This window comes from Hemitrygon akajei, chromosome 15 (assembly GCF_048418815.1).
Source record: "Hemitrygon akajei chromosome 15, sHemAka1.3, whole genome shotgun sequence".
NCBI classification, from domain to species: domain Eukaryota; kingdom Metazoa; phylum Chordata; class Chondrichthyes; order Myliobatiformes; family Dasyatidae; genus Hemitrygon; species Hemitrygon akajei.
Window position 1 is genome coordinate 51,720,758 of NC_133138.1, and position 20,789 is coordinate 51,741,546.

Sequence of the window (20,789 nt, forward strand, 5' to 3'; positions counted from 1 at the left end):
GTGGGGTTTTAAAAGAAGATGAGTATATAATGTTAAATAATCTCCGAACATTTGAAAAGGAATAACGACCCTTTATAAAGCCTGTTTGATCTTTAAAAATAATTTTACCCAAAATATTTTCCAACCAATTGGCCATTATCTTTGACAGGATCTTAGCATCAACATTCAATAATGAAATAGGTCTATATGAGGCACAATCAGTAGGATCTTTATCCTTTTTAAGAATTAAAGAAATAGAATTCTCATAAAAAGTGGAGGGTAAATCACTTTTCACAAAAGAGTCCTTAAACATTTCCAACATATACAGAGAGAGCAATTTTCCAAATTTTTTATAAAATTATTTTACTTTTTTTATTATATTTTTACTACAAAATTCTCATGCAAACTTCTCTTTCAAATTCCTTATCTATTGCTGTATTTATCTGAACTAACACAATCACAAAGCTTTTATAAGGCTCTTGAGTTTGCTGACCACTAGTTATGACTCAATAAATGTTCCTTCATAGCCTGTGCAACAAAAGTTACAACAGTCATGAGATAACTTTGGAAATATATGATTTATTATATTTTATCAATTAATTTGATTTCCCTTAGTTACAGTGAAGAAGACTACAAAACTATCCATACTTTGAAGGCACTGCATCACTGACTATCTTTTGAATTGCTACCTGAAATTAGAAATATTCCAAAATTGTTATCAATTTAATAGAGTAATAAGTATAGGTGTCCATGGTTTTATGATTATTATTGGAACAAAATCCAAGATTTTTGTCTTCCTTGTGAATCATTGCTCCTCCTATTAAAATAGTGCTAGTATTTCTGTGAGTGACCACAAATCATGGAATGGGCTGCCTTCAAGCCAGTTGGAAGCAGATAGCACCATTGCATTCAAATTAGTTTGAATTCTTTTTACAGAGAGCAAGGGCAGAATTGAAACTCAGCAATTAATAAATGTGGCATGCTTGGCAGGGAAAGATGAGGATGAACCAATGGCTCTCAAAGCCACCCCCCAGGTTTTTCTCCGGTCATGTTTTGGGTCTGTTGCAGTTGTCATCTGTTGCCCTTACAGGACTCCAGAGGCAATGGTGCGGGGCATGAAGAGAAGCCATTGCAGGAGATTTTCTGTCTATGACTGATTAGGTAAGAGTTCATCCATACTAAAATGGACCCACTCAGCTGGCAACTGAAGAGAGGTAATTGGTAAAAATGGCATCAGCAATCAATGTATTCAGAATCTTATGTTATCAATAACAAAATTAGCATAGCTGAAAGCAATTTTAGCAAATGCAGTTCAATATGCTGATTTCTTTCTGTACGATTTTTGGGTGATGTTATTATGAATTGTACACTGATATAATAAATCTTAAACACAGTTTACAAGGAATCACTTCTGATATTTTATGATCTATTTTCACAGGTTGTTAAACTTCTATTTTCACACCAAATGAGTTTGCTCTATATATTAAACTATGCATTGAAACTACTAATTGAACTAACATCTATATTTTAGACTGTCTTGAAACTTAAGATTTTGTTTTCAGATCTTCTTATAAATTTGACATTTTATGCTTTAATCCCTTTGTTACAGTCCCAGATTGGTTATTTATCAATGGTTGATTAGAATTATTATGCAGATGAGTTAACACAACAAATAGAACCAGATTTAGGCTGTTCAACTCTTTAAGCCTATTCTACCCCTGATTAAGATCATTATTGATCTTGTACTTTGACATCAATTTATCCTTATTTATTTTGAATGTCCAAGAATCACCAGATCTCAGTCCTGCTTATACTCACTGACTCGGCATCCAACTCCTCATCCTAACATTATGAGTCTGGAAGACACCCATAAAAGAAATCAGACATTGCGAAACTACTTAAGAATTTATCCTTAAGGTAAAATGAAGTCCACCTTTCTACTCTTTCTCCTCATGGACAGTTTTCGCATCCCAGGATTGAATTAGTGAATCTTTGTCACAAAGCCTATAGGGCAAGAATGCCCTTTATTAAATAAGGAGAAGAAAATTGTTCACAGTACTCCAGATGTGAAATCATTAAAGCAGTGTATAGCAAAATGTCGTTATACCCCAAGTGCTTTGTAATGAAGGGTGATGTAGCATTTGTTCTACACATTCTCACCCTTAGCTGTTGTTTAATATGATGCCAGAAAACTATTTTTGATTTTTTTTAAAAATCAGATTGGCTTTGCGAGTTTTTTGTCAAAATGCCAAATTTTTCCAAAAATGTTAGCTGGCTTCCTTACCAATTTAGGTCGAGTTTGGTGACTCAGCCCAAAATTGTCAAGTTATTTTTTAAAATGTAAGACTGTTTCATTAGTTTTTTTATTAAGGTACGGAACATCAATTTATATCACACAGTTAGATATACGGATAAGTAAACATTTCATCTTTTCATAAACGAGAAAATCTGCAGATGCTGGAAATCCAAGCCACACACGCAAAATGCTGCAATCCCGATGAAGGGTCTCAGCCTGAAACATCAACTGTACTCTTTTCCATAGATGCTGCCTGGCCTGCTGAGTTCCTCCAGGATTTGGTGTGTGTTGCTTTCATCTTTTCATGATGGAATACAAAGAATAAGTGTTGAAGTTAAAAATTGAACAATCAAAAGGATCAGCTGTCTAGTTTTAACTAATTTTATTGAATTTATAAATTATTACTGAATTGAAAAGTGATATAGATTCACCTAGTTAAGCAAAATCCTGTGTTTTGTTTCCTAGTTTGTGGAGACATTCATGGTCAATTCTTTGACTTAATGAAGCTCTTTGAAGTGGGTGGGTCACCAGCCACTACTCGCTACCTCTTTCTGGGAGACTATGTGGACAGGGGCTACTTCAGTATTGAGGCAAGTACTCTGTGCCAGGAAAACAATGGATAGCATGAAATTAATGTTATGTGTTTACACGTACACAAACTTGCACCTCCTTCAAAAACAAATAAAATATATTGTGTTAAAAATATTGGACAGTCATTTTTATCAAGTATCATTAAATTTGCTCCAGTTCATTAATCTTATTATGAGCTATATATTTTGATAAAGCTTTGCAATTCTGCCCTTTTTCTATAATAATTGTTTTGTCACAAGGATGTACTCGTGTTTTTTTTCTCATCAAATTAATAGTTGTATGTTTCAGCCAGTGAAGGTTTAACAGATTACTCCCTTGAGCACACTGAATAATCCTGACTCTCGTGTTGACAGAATTTGTTTCGTTCATTCTGAATTACATTTCTTGTTCAACCATCTATGATCAAAATCTGCTTTTGTCAATTTAAAATAAATAAATTCTTTCTGAACTTCCTTATTACTTTTGTGGTCTGATCCCCTCTACCATCAGATTTCTGAATGAACATTGGACCCATGAACACTAGCTCACTACTTTTTTGCCACTACTTATTTAACTATATATAATCACTGTTTTATTATTATGTATTGCATGTACTGCTGCCACATAATAACAATGAATTTCACGAAGTATGCTGGTGATATTAAACCTGATTCTGATTCTAATCTGTAAATATAGCACCCTTGCACTTGAATTCAGTACATGGCAAAAGAGGTTATTGGGCTTGATTTCTTCAAGATTTCTTCATTTTAATTACAGATAGGAATCACGAAACTACTGAGTAAAGTAAACCTTTGAATTATTTTCTCAGTTTCATGAAGGGATGCATCAGAATCATACTTCAGATCGTCTTTAGATAGGGAATTCCTACTGAAATAATTCCACATTGGTGTGGTGTGCGTAGTCCTGGAAAAATAACCCAAAAGTTCATGAGTTTATATCAATCGAGGCAAATTTTTGAAATTACACTTGATAAAGAAGAAGTCTATTTCATTTACATTTGACACTGTAGATTATTACAAAAACATAAATGGTTCAGTTATATCCTTCAAAAAACAAAACAAACCATCCATGAATGGTGTAGCAGGGAGGGTAATAATCTCCAACTTAAGAAGTAGGAAAAAAGGTAGACAAGATGCAAGCATGTTGAGTTCAATTAATTTCCTACAACCTCCTCATTACCAAATGATGTCTACAATTTGAGGGTTACCTCAAGAACTAGCCTAAGATTGGAAAAAAAATCTCAGAGTCTCATCTATTGACAAAATGGCACAGTTGTATTAATAAATTTGTACCTATCACTATCTCCCAAGGACCATCAAATGACACTGTCAGATTGTCACATGAACTGCCTAAACCTACAGACCCCTGGGCATGATCCAGTAGGTTTGTAAAACCTGATTCAAATCTCTTGACTTTGCATCAAACAAAAGCCAAGGACCCTATGTGCTGAACACAAATTCAAATCAAACTGCAGATGCTGGTAATCTGAAATAATTTTTGTTTCAGACCAAAGACCTTTCATCAGATGCTGGCAGAGCTGCAGAGTATTTACAGCAATTTTTGGTTTTATTTCAAGCCTGCTGAACAATGAACATTAATTCACCATAGTGATCATAATTCACTGCCTCTTTTTCAGTGGTGAATTAATATTCTACGATAAAAACAATTTTTCCGAAGCACTGTGAGAAGCAAGGACAGGGAACAGGTATGAGGTGACCTACATTTTTCCCCATCATGTAGCTTCACCCAGAGGCAAAACCTAAGCTGCCATACTGAATCTGAGTCAGCTGGCAAATGACCCAGTGCAATCATCTACTTACACTCAGATAAACACAACATTTGCCAACACATCTGTCCAAAGCGGTTTTGGTGCAACAGCACAGACCTGGTGGGGTGGGGTGCAGGGAACACCCTTGTTTCTGCAATGTATACATGTGATCTGAAGTTACAGGGGCATTAAAAAGTAGCTTCAGCAGTTTAGAAATACAGCAAGTGACTCCATCTGTCAGGATCATCAGCAGTTAGAGTAGGGGGCAGATTGTGGGTGGGGATTAGAATGGATGGGGGTTATTCTGACTCACTAGGAAGGTTTCCTTTAGTCCCCAGAAGATCCTGCAGAGGAATCACTTCTGTGTAAATTTACTTTGGGCAAATAAGCAAGCAGGTGTTGCTCATCAAATCCTGACCATTGTCTTTATAGGTGACTTGAGTCCTTCAGTTTGGGGACAGCCTTGAACCTAATCATTGTAGTTCAGCTACACACAGCTAGATTAGGGAATGCATGGGAATAGGGTGTCATACACAATGCTTGCTTCACATTTGATTATGAGACATCCTGTTTAATATGAGACTGTCGACAACTCTGTCAGCATTATTAGAGCTCGGCATTAACAAAATCTGCAATTTAATATTGCTGTTTCTTGAAACTAGAAGACCAATCGCAGAAAACTAAGGTGTTTGCCAGGAGCAATATTCATCAGATTGAAGTACCAACTAAACAAATAGCAGAACAACAATTTACAGAGATGGTTTATCCCACACAGACCATAAGTAAATAGCTCTACCTCAAAAGGAAAGCAGAGTCTTGATGAACATTTCCTTTCTAAATCATAATAGGTCCCTGCATGAGTCCAAATATACCTGTATACCTTACAGCATTTCCAAGGACTTCAATCTTAATTGGATGTATCAATATTATAGACACTAGGCTGAGACAAATGCAGAATTCTTTTTAATGAGTGATCCCATAGAATCCATCCTCTATCTAAACATTGTATTAGAAATTTTAGGGAAAATCTATGATGGACCTGGATGATTATGATTGCAAAAAGTATAAATTAATCTGGGGGAAGGCAGTCAGCTTGTTCAGAGACCATAGTACTAGACTTAATACCCTTCACACCAATAGTCTATAGCTGAAGTACACAGACTTTCCCTCTGAAGCAGCTAAATCTTATTATTATATTGTTAGCTACAGACTATAAAAACAAGGTGAACAAAAGCAATAAACAGTTAATTTTGGACACCTGTCACCTCCAAAATTTCCTCCAAGCAATATTAGTCACTGGATTGATTTCCCAATCTAATATTCCAGGGCTACAGTTATTCAGGAGGAAGGCTGAACACAGTGGCTTTTCAGGCAATCAAGAATGGACAGTACATTGGACCTAATCAGCAACATGGCACTCCATTCATTATTTTTAAAGCCTGAATCTTTTTGTTTAGTCTACATCATAACAGTTGGTATATTATTAATATTTTAAGACAAGTTGAAGCATTTTTTTGAAATTATCTCTTAATAATTTAGCAACACCTTTTTAGGTGTATATTCTGCTCTGACAAGATATTTAAAATGTCTCATATTTACATAATATGTCATGTGAGATAAATTATGTCATGCACTAGCAATCAAAGAACAGAATGCAAACAAGATGTTTTTTTGTGACAGTGGCTAACATGGAAAGACAATGCAGAGGATTAATATTTATGAGTTCAGAGTAGTGGTTTGGGAGAATAGGGAAGGACAGACATTAATGAGCAGTAATATATTATTACTGTGTTACATTGAACATTGGTTACATTGAATCCTATCTTATTGCAACACATTCTAAAAATGTGCTAGAACAATTTAACCAGTTAAATCTTTATCACTAAATAAATAATTTTAATATTTTTGGTAGCAAAATTACATTTGCAAATGTTATGTAATAGAACTCTACAGCACAGTACAGGCCCTTCAGCCCTCCATCAATAGGATATGAACATTATTGGAAATGTTGACAACATGCAGTGATCAAGGTTGATATGACAGTGCCATTCACTACGTGTTGCTTATTGTCATTATATTTGGGCAATTAAAAATACTACCTTGCATATCACATTTTAAAATGATTTTGTATGTTATTTATTTCTATGCAGTGTGTTTTGTATCTGTGGTCGTTGAAAATTCTGTATCCAAAGACACTGTTTTTACTCCGTGGAAACCACGAATGTAGACATTTGACAGAATATTTCACTTTCAAACAAGAATGTAAGTATCTTTATACTGTGATATATTTTCAGAGATTAACATCTGTTTTTTGTCATTTCTTTACATTTGATGTTTGCAGAATTTCTAACTCTGGCCCATAGATCTCTTTCACAATAAGTGCTAAGATGACTAGCTATTCTTTCAGTCTTACAAATCCATCTGCTGTGCTGTTAAAATCATAATTTCAGACTTTGAAATGTTCATATTGCACATAACATAAATTGGGAATCTAAAACAAACATACATACTTCAAGGTAATATTTTATGGAAATAATTCAGTGTGAGAATTCAATCTTCTTACTTGCATGTTATTTACTTTGCAGCTAATGTGATTAGTGTGACTATTAGAGTGTATCTTGGTAATGAATGGAGAGTTCTTGTCAAAATTTTTGACCTTGTTATATTTTTGTTTTTGACGATGTGAGGCCAATTATTACAAAACTACACACTTAAGTAAAAAATAGCGATATGACTAAAGATTAATGGGTGAAGTAAATCCACTGATTTATTAATCTATCTATCTATATCTCTATCAGTTGACTGAGATAGAGTGAGGAAGATACCCTTCTAGCCCTTTGAGCGGCACCACCCAGATTTAACCCTAGCTTGATTAATAGGACAATTTATGACGACCAATTAACCTACTAACTAGTACGTCTTTGGACTAATGGAGGCAACAAGAGCAACTAGAGGAAACTCATGTGGTCACAGGGAGAATGTACAAACTCCTTACAGACAGCGACAGGGATTAAACTTTGGTTGCTGGTATGGCAAAGCTTTGAGCTAACCACTATACTTCCGCTGTGCCAGTTCATTGATTAAAGAACAAAACTAAAAAGTATTTTTATTATTTAAAATGATTTGCTTTCATCCTTATAACACAACTATTTTCTTCATTTTATAATATTAACATTTCAATTTTCTATTCAAAATAAAAATTTTGCTTTCTTCAGTTCATTTAGTGAGCCTTTGTTAACCTTTTATATTGTCTGATTCACAGCAACTTTCTTTCCTATTGCTCAAAATTTTTCTAATCTTAACCAATTTGATTTGTCAGTGTTATGATAATGTGTTAAAAGATCTTTTTGCATCTCATTGCAAAATCTGTTACATTAAAAATCAATTTCAATTCATTAAAGCTTATAAATCATGGAATGAATAACAATGAAGTAAATGTATTGGTAGTGGAAATCACATTAATTTATGGTCCAAAACAATCATATATGGGAGCATGATTGAAAGCATTATAAAATATGTGCATATTAATTATAGATTATCAATTCATGAGACTTTTTCTGTACTTAAATAAATTGTATTGAAAGTGTAATTTTGATTTTCTAACTAAATTTGTTCCAATTATTGTCATTTGTGAATGCATTATTACTATTACAAAATTAGCATTTTCTGAATTGGAAAATGTTTTTAATCTTTAAACTTTAAGGATAGTTTTTGAGTTGAAAATTATTGTGAGTATAAAGATTAGCTGAAGTAACATAAGTTAAGTTATTATGATATTTTATGTTGGAAAAATATTTTAGTGTTTCTCATTAACAATAGGTAAGGTGAGAAAGGGAAATGGGAATGGGGAATGGTGAAGTGGGGAGAGGAACGCCATCCCCTTCTCTTAATTCCTCTGTCTCCGCCGTATCTGCTCTCAGGATGAGGTTTTTCATTCCAGAACGAAGGAGATGTCCTTCTTCAAAGAAAGCGGTTACCCTTCCTCCAACATCAATGCTGCCCTCAACCGCATTCCTTCCATTTCACGCACATCTGCCTTTACCCCATCCTCCTGCCACGTCACTAGGGATAGGGTTCCTCTTGTTCTCACCAGCCTCTGCATCCAGCACATAATTCTCCATAATTTCCACCATCTCCAACAGGATCGCCCCCCCCCCCCCACCCACCCACCTTCTTCACTCAGGGTTTGCTTCCTATGTGACTACCTTGTCCATTTGTCCCTCTTCACTTATCTCCCTCCTGGCACTTAAGCTTGCAATCAAAACAAGTGCTACGCCTGACCCTACACCTCCATCCTCATTACCATTCAGGGCCTTAAGCAGTCCTTCCAGATGAGGCAACACTCCAGTAATGCCTCCCCACCTCTTCACCATTCCCATTCCCAGATCCCTCTCTCACTTTATCTGCTTACCTGCCCGTCACCTCTCCCTGGTGCTCCTCCTGCTTTTCTTTCTTCCATGACCTTCTATCCTCTCCTATCAGAATCCCCCTTCTCCAGCCCTGTAACTCTTTCACCAATCAACTTCCCAGCTCTTTACTTCACCCATTCCCCTCCCAGTTTAACCTATCATCTTGTATTTCTTCCTCCCCTCCCCCATCTTCTTACTCTGACTCCTCATCTTTTTTACTCCAATCCTGAAAAGGGTCTTGGCCCGAAACGTTGATTGTTTACTCTTTCCCATAGATGCTGCCTGGCCGGCTAAGTTCCTCCAGCATTTTGTGTGTTTTGCTAAAATTGTTATGGAGAATACATCTGTACTTTATATAGACGTTACTATAATCCTTTCCAAAGATCACAATTTTATAAATCATATTTGATATGCAGATATCAGAAAAATTATGATTAAATTAAAAGTAATTAGTTTGGGTTTTGACAGTGATGGTACCTGTTGCTATGAAGGTAAAGTGTGGCACGGTAGAATTGTTTTTGGAATAAAAGAAGACTGAATAAATATATAAGCTTGAGAAAACTAAATATTTAGAACTAATAGTTCTGACAGAATAATTCGAAGGTACAAAATGTTTTTTTAAATTTTATGTCAGTTCCTCAGTTTTCCTGAATATAGTGATGTCTTGTTGAAGTATGGTTCTAATAACAGCCTGTATATTGCAGGCCATTATCTATAAACCCATCTAGAAAATGAATGTTGGCAGACTGTTTTGAATTTGGCCTGGTTCAAGTTAGACCTCATTCAATGTGCTCACAAGGGAACTTGCATCAGGGGTTGATGAGAGGTATTGCATGCTTTCTCTCTCATATCATTAAAGAACGGTGTGGTGCTGAGGTAAATGATGGGCGGCCATTTACAGTGGGGAATTAACCTCCCAACCTACATGTCTTCGAGATGTGACTCCAGGGAACTTTCAGGCAACCGACGCAGTCATGGGAAGAAAGTGCAAACTCAGCACAGACCTCACTGGAGGTCAGGATGCTCAGTGGAGCTTTGAGGCAACAGATTTACTAGTTTTGCTGCCTATCTTCATTAATAGCATCTGTTTTCCCTACTTAAAAGGTCTTTTTGGTCCATGAGATGGGCAATTCACTTCTTTGGATTTGGAAGTTAAAAATTGTCCTCAAAGTGACAGATGCAACATCCTATAAAACATTATAGTTTGTCAAGATGACTTATTATCATATTTCAAAAATATAAAATTTTCATTATATTAAAATCAAGTGGACCTTTTCTCCTCAGGTAAAATCAAGTATTCAGAACAGATATACGATGCATGTATGGAAGCCTTCGACTGCCTACCCCTCGCGGCACTGATGAACCAACAATTTCTTTGTGTACATGGAGGCCTTTCCCCTGAAATACACACCCTGGATGATATAAAAAAGGCGAGTTCTTCATTGTTTTGTTTAATAATTCAGAATGTGACAATTTCCCCAGTTGATGTTACAAATAAACAACTTGCAATAAGAAACACAAGATAGAAATTGAGATGTGATTTGATTATGTAGAGAAAGTGCACCAGTTAACCAGCCAAATAAATAACAGATGAATCTCTTTTAATTTGTTCAGGTTTAGGTACAGAAACAGTGTAATGATTTGAAGTCAGTATAGTTGAGGTCTGAAGTCAGCAATTTTAAAAATGAGTTGAACTTGTTTAATCAAGCTGCAGTCCTGCTCCCACACTGGCCGTACTGTTTGTCCCTCTCCCATCAGGGAGGAGGCTACGTAGCATCTACAGCCAGACCAGCAAACACAAAAGCAATTACTTCCCCCAAGCAGTAAGGCTGATCAACACCTCCACCCACTAACCACTGCTTTATCAGTTCCTGTCAGAGTCACCTTATGTACAGACACTCCTGTGCCTAGCATCTCTTTATGAACGTACAATCAATCTATGTATATAATCTATCCTATGTATTTGTATGCATTGTGTTCTTCATCTGTTTTTTTTGTGCTGCATTGGATCCAGAGCAATAATTACTTCATTCTCCTTTACTGTGTACTGGAAATGGCATTAAACAATCTTGAATCAAACCAATCAACAGATTAATTTCAGAATAAGAATATAATAAAGAGATGTATCTGGACTTGGCTTGCAGACAGGGTAGACTTGTAGGCATAGGACCATTCATTTGGAGTACAGGGCATCTCATAGAGAATAGGATGGTAACCCCTGTCCACAAAAGAAGCTTCATAGTTTGATAATCCCTGCTCCTTTTTCCTAGCCAGTACCTCCTGCTAAATATTGCGTGTCTGAGGTCTGTGATGGTATGCTGCTTCCTATGGTTGAATTGCACACGCAAAGAATAGCTACTCTCGTATGAAAACCTGAGAAAACAAACCTCTTGGGGAATTGTCACAGAGAAGCATCTAAGTAGTAGAAGAAAATATGGTGTTTGTAGTGCTGCTGGTTCTGATCTGTCAGAAACTTTCAGTGAGTGGACTTGGTTTTGGGAATATTAATTTGGAGTCTCCCTATCAGTTAGGTGAGAGAAGCTATTGAACACAAGAAGAATAGAGAGTTAACCAAGGTACTAAAACAGCAGCATTATGACGCTGCTGTTCCAACTTAAGACAGAATATTAATGCAAGAACAAACTTGGAAAGAAAAACTGGGAAGGAAAGAGCTGAGAGTGAAATGATAGTGCTTAGAGAAATTATTTTAAAATACCGAATGGCTCAGTAGATTAAATGTTATTTAGATAACATAATTAAATATTCACTGTAGTGCTTTGCTGCCATTGCATCACTTGTGCATTATACCTCATATTATTCCCATATTTTGTTCAGCACTGCATTTTAACTTTGTTTCTAACACAATTTCTTTGACATTCACATTCAAAAATGTATTCACACACACAGAGTGGTGGGTGCGTGGAATGCACTGCCAGCGATGGTAGTGGAGACGGATACAACAGGGTCTTTTAAGAGACTCTTAGATAGGTATATGGAGTTTAGGAAAATAGAGGGCTATGCAGTAGGGTAATTCTAGTCAGTTTCTAGAGTAGGTTACTTGGTCGGCACAACATTATGGGCCGAAGGGCCTGTAATGTGCTGCGGATTTCTAAATGGTTCTCTGGATTTACATTTGTTTATCCCACTGGATGAACAATGAAGTCACTGTATTAGATCAGAGAATATGCAAGAAAATAATTGTCTCTTAAATCAGGGAGCCCCAGGCAATGATATGCCCTAAGGCCAACAGTCATTCTTTTTCCTCACATAGGAAATTCCAGAACAGTAGCATAGGGTATTAGAAGCTTTGCAGAGAACATAGAACAGTACACCACAGGAACAGGCTCATTGGCCTACAATGTTGTGCCAAACCAATTAAATTAGTAATTAAATGGCTAATTAAACTACTCTACCTACAGAACATCCACATCCTTCCATTCTCCTCACATTCATGTGCCTATCTGAACATCTCTTAGAAGACCCTAATGCAGTTGCCTCTCCCACCTCCCCAGGCAGCACATTACACGCAGTCACCAGTCTGTGTAAAAAACTTGCCCCTCATATCTCCTTTGAAACTAGCCCTTCTCACTTAAATACGTGTCCTCTGATATCAGACAACTCAACCCTGAGAAAAAGATACTGTCTGCCTACTCTGTCTACGCCTCGCATAATCATATAAACCTCTATCAGGTTTTCCCTCAGCCTCTGCCACTCCAGAGCAAGCAACCCAAGTTTGTTCAACCTCTCATTATAGCACATGCCCACTAATCCAGGCAACATTCTCTCCAAAGCCTCGACATCCTTCTATGTTAGGGCGATCATAATTGGTAAGCATGCCATGCACTTTCTTAATTTCAGTTTGGCATTGGTGAACAAATTCCTACTCCTCAGTCTAAATTCGCCATTGTGCTGAACTTCCTAATCAACAGACCTGCGCGAGTCAGGGTGCACAACAGCTCCTTCCTCCTCATCATCCATAACAGGGGTGCTACACAGGGCTGTGTGCTGAGCCCACTGCTGTACAGTCTGTTCACATGTGACTGCATGGCCAAACACCCGAGTAATCACTCTGTCAAGTTCACCGATGACATGACAGTGGTGGGGGTCATCACCGACAATGATCGGACAGCCTACAGAGGGGAGTTAGAAGAGCTCGAGGCCTGGTGCCAGGCAAATAATCTTTTCCTCAATGTCAACAACGCAAAGGAGATGGTTACTGACTTCAGGAAAATTTGAACCACTCACCCACTCTTTTCATCTGTGGCACAGCAATGAAAACTGTGAGCAGTTTCAGACTCCTGAGAATGCTTATCTCATGATTGCAGAACATATCCTACACTGTCAGGAAAGTTCACCAGTGTCTCTGATTTCTGAGGAGGCTGAAAAGAGCTGGACTATGTACATCAATACTCACAACCTTCCCCAGATGTGCAGTAGAGAGCATCCTAACATGCTGTATCAGTGCACGGCACGGAAACTGCACTGCACCGGACAGGAAGGCTCTGCAACGGGTGGTCAGAACTGCCCAACACATCACTGGCACAAGTATACCTGCCATCAAGGACTTAACTGCAGATGGGTGCCGGAAAAAAGTCAGTGACATCATGAAGGATTCTACCCACCCTGCTCAAGGACTGTTTGTCTCACTCTCATCACTGAGGAAGCTACATAACATCCACACCAGGACCACCAGGCTCAAAGAAAGTGACTTTCTTCAAGTAGTAAAGCTGATCAACACCTCCACCCACTAACCTACCCCACCACCACTACTTTATCATTTCCTGTCAGAGTCACCTTGTACTCCTTTACCTAGCATCACTTACATACATATAGTCAATCAGTGTATATAAGTTAACGTGCGTGTTTAGAATGATTGATTTTTTATTATTGCGTTCGTTATCTTATTTTTTATATACTCTGTATCAGATCCACAGTAACATTTATTTTGTTTTCCTTTACATTAGTGAATTGGTAGTAACATTAAACAATCTTGAATCTTCAAATCTTGAATCTTAACTATCCTGTCATTCTGTGTAGCACTTTCAGGGAGCTACGGACTTGGGCCTCATGACCCCTCTCTTCAAAATTGTTAAGTGTCTTCCCTTTAACTATGTAATGTCTCTTTACATTTGACCCACCAAGGTGCAACAGAACCGATCTTTTCATCATCTGCAAATTTACTAACCCACCCATCCACATTTTCATCCAGGTCATTTATATACATAACGAACAGCAGAGGGCGCAATAGAGATCCTGGAGGAACACCACTGATCACAGACCTCCAGCTAGAATAAGTCCCTTCGACCGTCACACTCTTCTATGGGCAAACCAGTTCTGAATCCAAATGGCCAATTCACTATGCATCTTCATCTTCTGGATGAAGATGCATCCCATGAGAGACCTTGTCAAACATCTTACTAAAATAAAATGTAGACAATATTTGTAGCTCTACCTTCATCAATCATCCTTGTCACCTAGTCAAAAAATTCAATCAAGTTAGTAAGACACGATTTGCTCCATACAAAGCCATGCTGGATCTCCCTAATTAGGCTACAGTTTTCCAGATGCTCACAAATCCTATCCTTAGAAGTTCTTTACAGTAACTTCTCTACTACTGACGTGAGACTCACAGTAGATTACAGGATCATCCCTGGTTCCCTTCGTGAATAATGGAACAATATTAGTTACTCTCTGATGCACCATCAATAACTCTCTCTGAGATGTGAAGTCGAGATATCGGCTTTTATTGACTGGAAGAAAGAACAAGCAGTAGTTGACCACCATACTACATCCTGGAGACTGAGGGCCGGGCTCAGGCCTCATTCGCCTTTATACCGGGGTCTGTGGGAGGAGCCACAGGAGCAGTCAGCAGGGGGCATGTCCAGACAGGTATATGTAGTTCACCACACTCTCCAGTCTTTCAGGCTAGAAAGGACATGAAGACATTGGCCTAGGGCCCAGCAACTCTTCTCTTGCTTCTCTCAATATCCTGGGGTATATCCCATCAAGCCCTGGGGACTTATCCACCTTAATTCTCTTTAAGAGACCTACCACTACCCTCTCCTTTGCCATAAAATGTCTTAGCATATTAATATATTTGGCACTGATCTCCCTCGCCTCCACATCCTTCTCCTGGGTAAGTACTGATGTAAGGTACTCATTAAGCACCTCACCCACATCCTCCACATCCAAGCAAATGTTTTCCCTTTACCCTTGATTGGTGTTACCCTCTCCCTAGTTATCCACTTGCGCTTGCTGTATGTCTTGCCCATTCCTGTCCTTCTCTCAACCAAGTCTCTATAGTGACCACAACATCATAATTTTATGCACTGATCGATGCTCTAAATTCATGACTTTTACCATAATATTCGGAGCATTAAAATACACAAACTTCAAACTGTCCATTCTATCATATCTATTACTTTGCTCCTGCCTTTTATTGTTGGCGCTGACATCTATCTTCTTCTCCTCAACTTTCTGACTTGGTACACTGTTTCCCACCCCTACCCTCCATCAAACAAGTTTAAACCCTCCAAGAGGCACCAGTGAACCTCTTGGCCAGGGTATTGGTTTCCCCTCTAGTTTAGGTGCAATCCATCCCTCTTGAACAGGTTCTCCCTACCTCAGAAGAAGATTCAATGATCCAGTAACCTGAAACATTGTCCGTTGTGTTCTTCAACCACTCACTCATCTGTACTACCATTCCTACCCTGACTGCGTGTGGCACCAAGAGTAATCTAGCGATTACTACCTTGGGGGTCCTGCTCTTTGTGCTTTCTTAACTACCTATACCCACTGCATAGGACCTCTTCCCTCTTGCTGGCTATGTAATTAGTGCTAATGTGCACCAAAATCTTTGGCTGCTCACTATCCCTCCCCATTGATAATATTCCACCTTGCTCTGAGACATACTCGACCCTAACAGCTGGGAGGCAACAGTCCGTCCTTGTGTCTGGTTCGTGACCACAGAGTCTCCTGTCCGTCCCTATAACTATCGAGTCTCCTATCATTATCCTTCTCTGCTGCTACCCTTTCCCCTTCCCTGCTGAGCCTCAGTGCTAGTGGTCTGGCCATTGCTGCTAGACTAAAATTTTGCAGGTGGAATGCTGAAAGGAAAAGGTAAAATGTATTTGGTAGCTAATAGAGGTGGAAGATATAGTACAGATCAATTTACTATATCCATGGGATGGGGACTGAGCCCCAAAGATCAGTCTATAAATTTTGAGCTGGTGGACTCTGACGACAGGCTTTATAGAGCTGGGTTTATTTGAGGTTGTTTTCAAAATATGAGATCAACCTGGTTAGCATTTAAAGCTCATCCTTAATTTACAGGATGATAGAATAGATGTACCATGAAAGGAGGCCACAGATGTGTACTGGCTGATAGAGCATTTCAGCTAGTCCTACTCTCCTGGGCCTTACAGATAATTGCCTGACTCACTTTTGAAGCAGGAGACATGGCAAGGGGATTTAATTGAGGTATATAAAATCGTTTAGAGTAAAGACTGTGCTGATACTGAGAAATAGTTCTCATTTGTGGAAGGATCAAGAACCAGGAACATGAAATCAAAAGTATTTCATAGAAGAATTGGTGGTTACATAAATAAAGATTTGATAGTGAAGGCAATTCACCCTTTCTCATTATCTACCTAATCTTTATTTTGAATGGTTTTATATACCTCAATTAAATCCCTTTGCAACCTCTTCTGTTTCAAAGAAAACACTTAGAGTTTCTCTATTCTATTCACAGAAATATGTTCCTCATCTCTGGAATGATATTAATTTTTTTCTGCATTTTCTCAGGATCTTTTGCAATTTTGCCAGTGTAACAACTATCACTGGATTTGATGTTCCAAATGTGGCCATGCCAGTGTGTTTGAGAAGTTCATCTTAACTTCTTTGCTCATTTACTCTCAGCTTCTGTATATAAGATCCTCTATGCTTTTTTAAAGCATTATCGAAACTTATCTACAGATCATTAAAATCATTAATAAATAATATACCCCAGATATCTCTGTTCTCTTGTCCCTTTTAGAATTGTGCCTTATCATGCGCTGTATATTGTCTTTTCACATTCTCCCCTCCAAAGATAACAACTCAAACTTGACAGCATAAAACTCCCATGTGCCAGCTATCTGCTTATTCTACCAGTTGTCTATAGCTCTGTGAAATCTATTTATGTCCTTCTCACAGTTCACTTTGCCAATGAATTTGATGTTTTCTGCAAGTTTAGAAATTGTGTACCGTTCAGTGAAGTCTGAAATATTAACACTGAGTGAGAAGTAGAATAATCTTAATACTAATCACCAGGTAGCATAAGTTTACACTTCCCTTCAATCCAAAGAAAAATCTTTCATTACTACTCTCTGCTGCCTATCACTTACATAATTTTCAGCCTACGTAGCCCTAGAAAATGTAGTAATGATCTTCTATGAATGGCTGCAGTTTTTTTATGATGAAGCTGTACCCACTGTTTTGTTGAGTAAGGATTAATGATTGCCTATAATGAAGGAATGGTAAAATATATCCAAATCCCTTCATGCCCTGACCAATCAAGAATCAATCAACCTCTGCTTTAAATATACATAAAGATTGGACCCGGCAACACATTCCACAAGTTCACCACCCTCTTGCTAAGAAAATTCCTCCTTATCTCCATTCTAAAAGGACGTCCCTCTATTCTAAGGCTGTGTTCCTTGGTTTTAGACTCTCCCACCATAGGAAAAATCCTCTCCATATCCACTTTATCAAGGCCTTTCACCACTCGATAAGTTTTAATGATGTCACCCCTCATTCTTCTGAACTCCAGTGAACGCAGGCCTAGAGCCAGCAGATGCTCTTCATATGATAAGCCATTCAGTCCTGAAATTATTTTCATGAGCCCTCTTTGAAGCTTCTCCAGTTTCAGCACACCCTTTTTAAGATAAGGGGCCCTAACCTGCTCATAAAACTCCAAGTGGGCCTCACCAGTACTTTATGAAGTCTCCCCATTACACCCCTGCTTTTACATTCTAGTCCTTTGGAAATGAATGCTGACATTGTATTTGTCTTCCTCACCACAGACTCAACCTGCAAATTAACCTTCAGGGAATCTTAGACAAGGACTCCCAATTCCATTTACCCCCTTTTTTTGTATTTTGAACATTCTCAACTTAGAAAATAGTCAATCCTTTCATTTCTTCTACTAAGCTGCATGACTATAAATTTCCAGTCACTGCATTCCACTGGCCATTTCCTTGCCCATTCGCCTAATCAGTTAAGTCCTTCTGCAGCCTCTCTACTTCCTCAAAACTTCCTGCCCCTCCAACTATCTTCATATAGTCTGCTAACTTTGCAACAAAGCTATCAATTTCATCAACCAAATCATTGACATCTAACATAAAAAGAACTGGTCCCAACACAAATCACTGTGGAACACCACTAGTAACTGGCAGCCAGTCAGAAAAAGCTCTCTTTATTCCAACTCTTTGCCTCCTGCCGATCAGCCACTGTTTACCCCTGCTAGAATCTTTCTTGTAACATCATGGGCTTGTAGCATGTTAAGCAGCCTCATGCATGGTACCTTGTCAAAGGCCTTCTGAAAATCCAAGTACACAACATCAACCAATTCTCCTTTGTCTATCCTGCTTGTTACTTCTTCAAAGAATTCCAACATATTTGTCAGACAAGATTTTCTCTTGAGGAAACCATACTGACTAGAGCCTATATTCAGATGTATCACCAGATACCCTGAGACTCATCCGAAGTAATCGACTCCAGCATTTTCCCAACAACTGAGATTAGACTAACTGGCCTTTCTTCTGCCTTTTTCCTTTCTTGGAGAGTGGAGTGGCATTTGCAATTTTCCAGCCTTCCGGAACCATTCCAGAATCTACTGATTGTTGAAAGAACATTACTAATGTCATCACAATTTCTTCACCTATCTCTTTCAGAACTCTGGAGTGAATACCGTCTGGTCTAGGTGACTTATTTACCTTCAGACCTTTCAGTTTCCCAAGAACATTCTCTATAGTTATAGTAGTGTGGTAAACTATGTATACCTGTCTGGACATGCCCCTCTGCTGACTGCTCCTGTGGCTCCTCCCACAGACCCCTGTATAAAGGCGATTGGAGGCACTGCTCCCCCCTCAGTCTCCGAGATGCCGTGCTCCGTTTTGCTGCTAATAAAAGCCTATCTCGGAGACTGAGGGGGGAGCAGTGCCTCCAATCGCCTTTATACAGGGGTCTGTGGTAGGAGCCACAGGAGCAGTCAGCAGAGGGGCATGTCCAGACAGGTATACATAATTTACCACAAGTAGCTTCACACACTTCCTGCCCCCTGACACCTGGAACTTCCATCATACTGCTGTCCTCCACTGTGTGGACAGATGCAAAACACTTCCTCAGTTCATCTGCTAATTCGTTGTCTCCCATTACTATCTCTCCAGGGTCGTTTTCCAGCAGTTCAATATCCTCTCTCCCCTCTCTTTTACACTTTATGTATTCAAAGAAATTTTGGTATCCTCTTTAATACTATTGGCTAGTTTAGTAGTCAGAGTACTACATGACAGGAGAGAGAAATTACTGCTCAAGCAACACACACAAAATGCTGGAGGAACTCAGCAGGCCAGGAGAATCTATTGAAAAGATCACAGTCGACGTTTCGGGCCAAGAGCCTTCAGCAGGTCTGGAGAAAAAATGCTGAGGAGTAGATTTTAAAGGTGGGGGGGGGGGGGGGGGAGAGAAAAACACAAGGTGACAGGTGAAACCTGAAGGGGGCGGGATGATGTAAAGAGCTGGGAAGTTGATTGGTGAAAGAGATACAAGGCTGGATACGGGGGAGTCTGATAGCAAAGGACAGAAGGCCATGGAAGAAAGAAAAGGAAAGAGGAGAACCAGAGGGAGTCAATGGGCGGGCAAGGAGATAATGTGAGAGAGGTAAAAGGGGATGGGGAATGGTGAGGGGAAGGGGGGGGGGCACTACCAGAAGTTCGAGAAATCAGGGTTGTAGGCTACTTAGATGGAATATGGCTGTTGTTCCTCCAATCTGAGTGTGACCTCATCGCGACAGTAGAGGAGGCCATGAGCTTACTTATGAGAACGGGAAGTGGAATTCAAATGGGTGGCCACTGGGAGATCCCGCTTTTTCTGGCGGATGGAGCGTAGGTGCTCGGCATAGCGTGTAGCGGTCTCCCAATCTACATCGGGTCTCACCGATATACTGGAGGCCAAACTGGGAGCATCGGACACAGTGTATGACCCCAACAGACTCACAAGTGAAGTGTTGCCTCACTTGGAAAGACAGTTTGGGGCCCTGAATGGAAGTGAGGGAGGAAGTGTAGCACCTGTTCCGCTTTGCAAGGATAGAGGCCAGGAAGGAGCTCAGTGGGGAGGGACGAAGGGACTATCTCCCTCCTGGCACTCACCATACCCGTGTCCATTGGATTTCCAGCATCTGCAGGATTTTCTCTAGTTTGTGTTAGAAATTACAGCTGTTGGATTTACCATGCTCCTCCAGTTCTTCTCCTAACTTGGTTTAGAAGACATTGACAATGAATAGGAAGCAAGTTGCTGCAATGCAGCTTGCAGATAGTTCTCCACTGCTTTGTAATCTGATGGGGGTGACAAATATTGAAAAAACAATTGAAAAAGCTAACAGCACAGACCTGCTCTGATTGTAGGAATTTATTTTGTTTGTTAAATAGCTTACAGATTTAATAAGGTGATACCCTGGAGCTGAGATGATTAGCTTCTGACAGCCGCAGCC

At 39.0% G+C, this 20,789-nt stretch overlaps 1 protein-coding gene across 3 annotated transcripts in view; it reads left to right on the plus strand.

Annotated features, from left to right (window-relative positions):
* Window positions 1-20,789, plus strand: part of LOC140739349 (protein phosphatase 3 catalytic subunit alpha-like) — a 414,361-nt gene that overhangs the window by 301,468 nt on the left and 92,104 nt on the right. For all 3 annotated transcript variants that reach the window (XM_073067568.1, XM_073067567.1, XM_073067569.1), the window contains 3 exons: window positions 2,741-2,865; window positions 6,785-6,896; window positions 10,328-10,473. In XM_073067568.1, coding sequence (XP_072923669.1) covers window positions 2,741-2,865; window positions 6,785-6,896; window positions 10,328-10,473 — 383 coding nt within the window. The remainder of the gene's footprint in view (window positions 1-2,740; window positions 2,866-6,784; window positions 6,897-10,327; window positions 10,474-20,789) is intronic.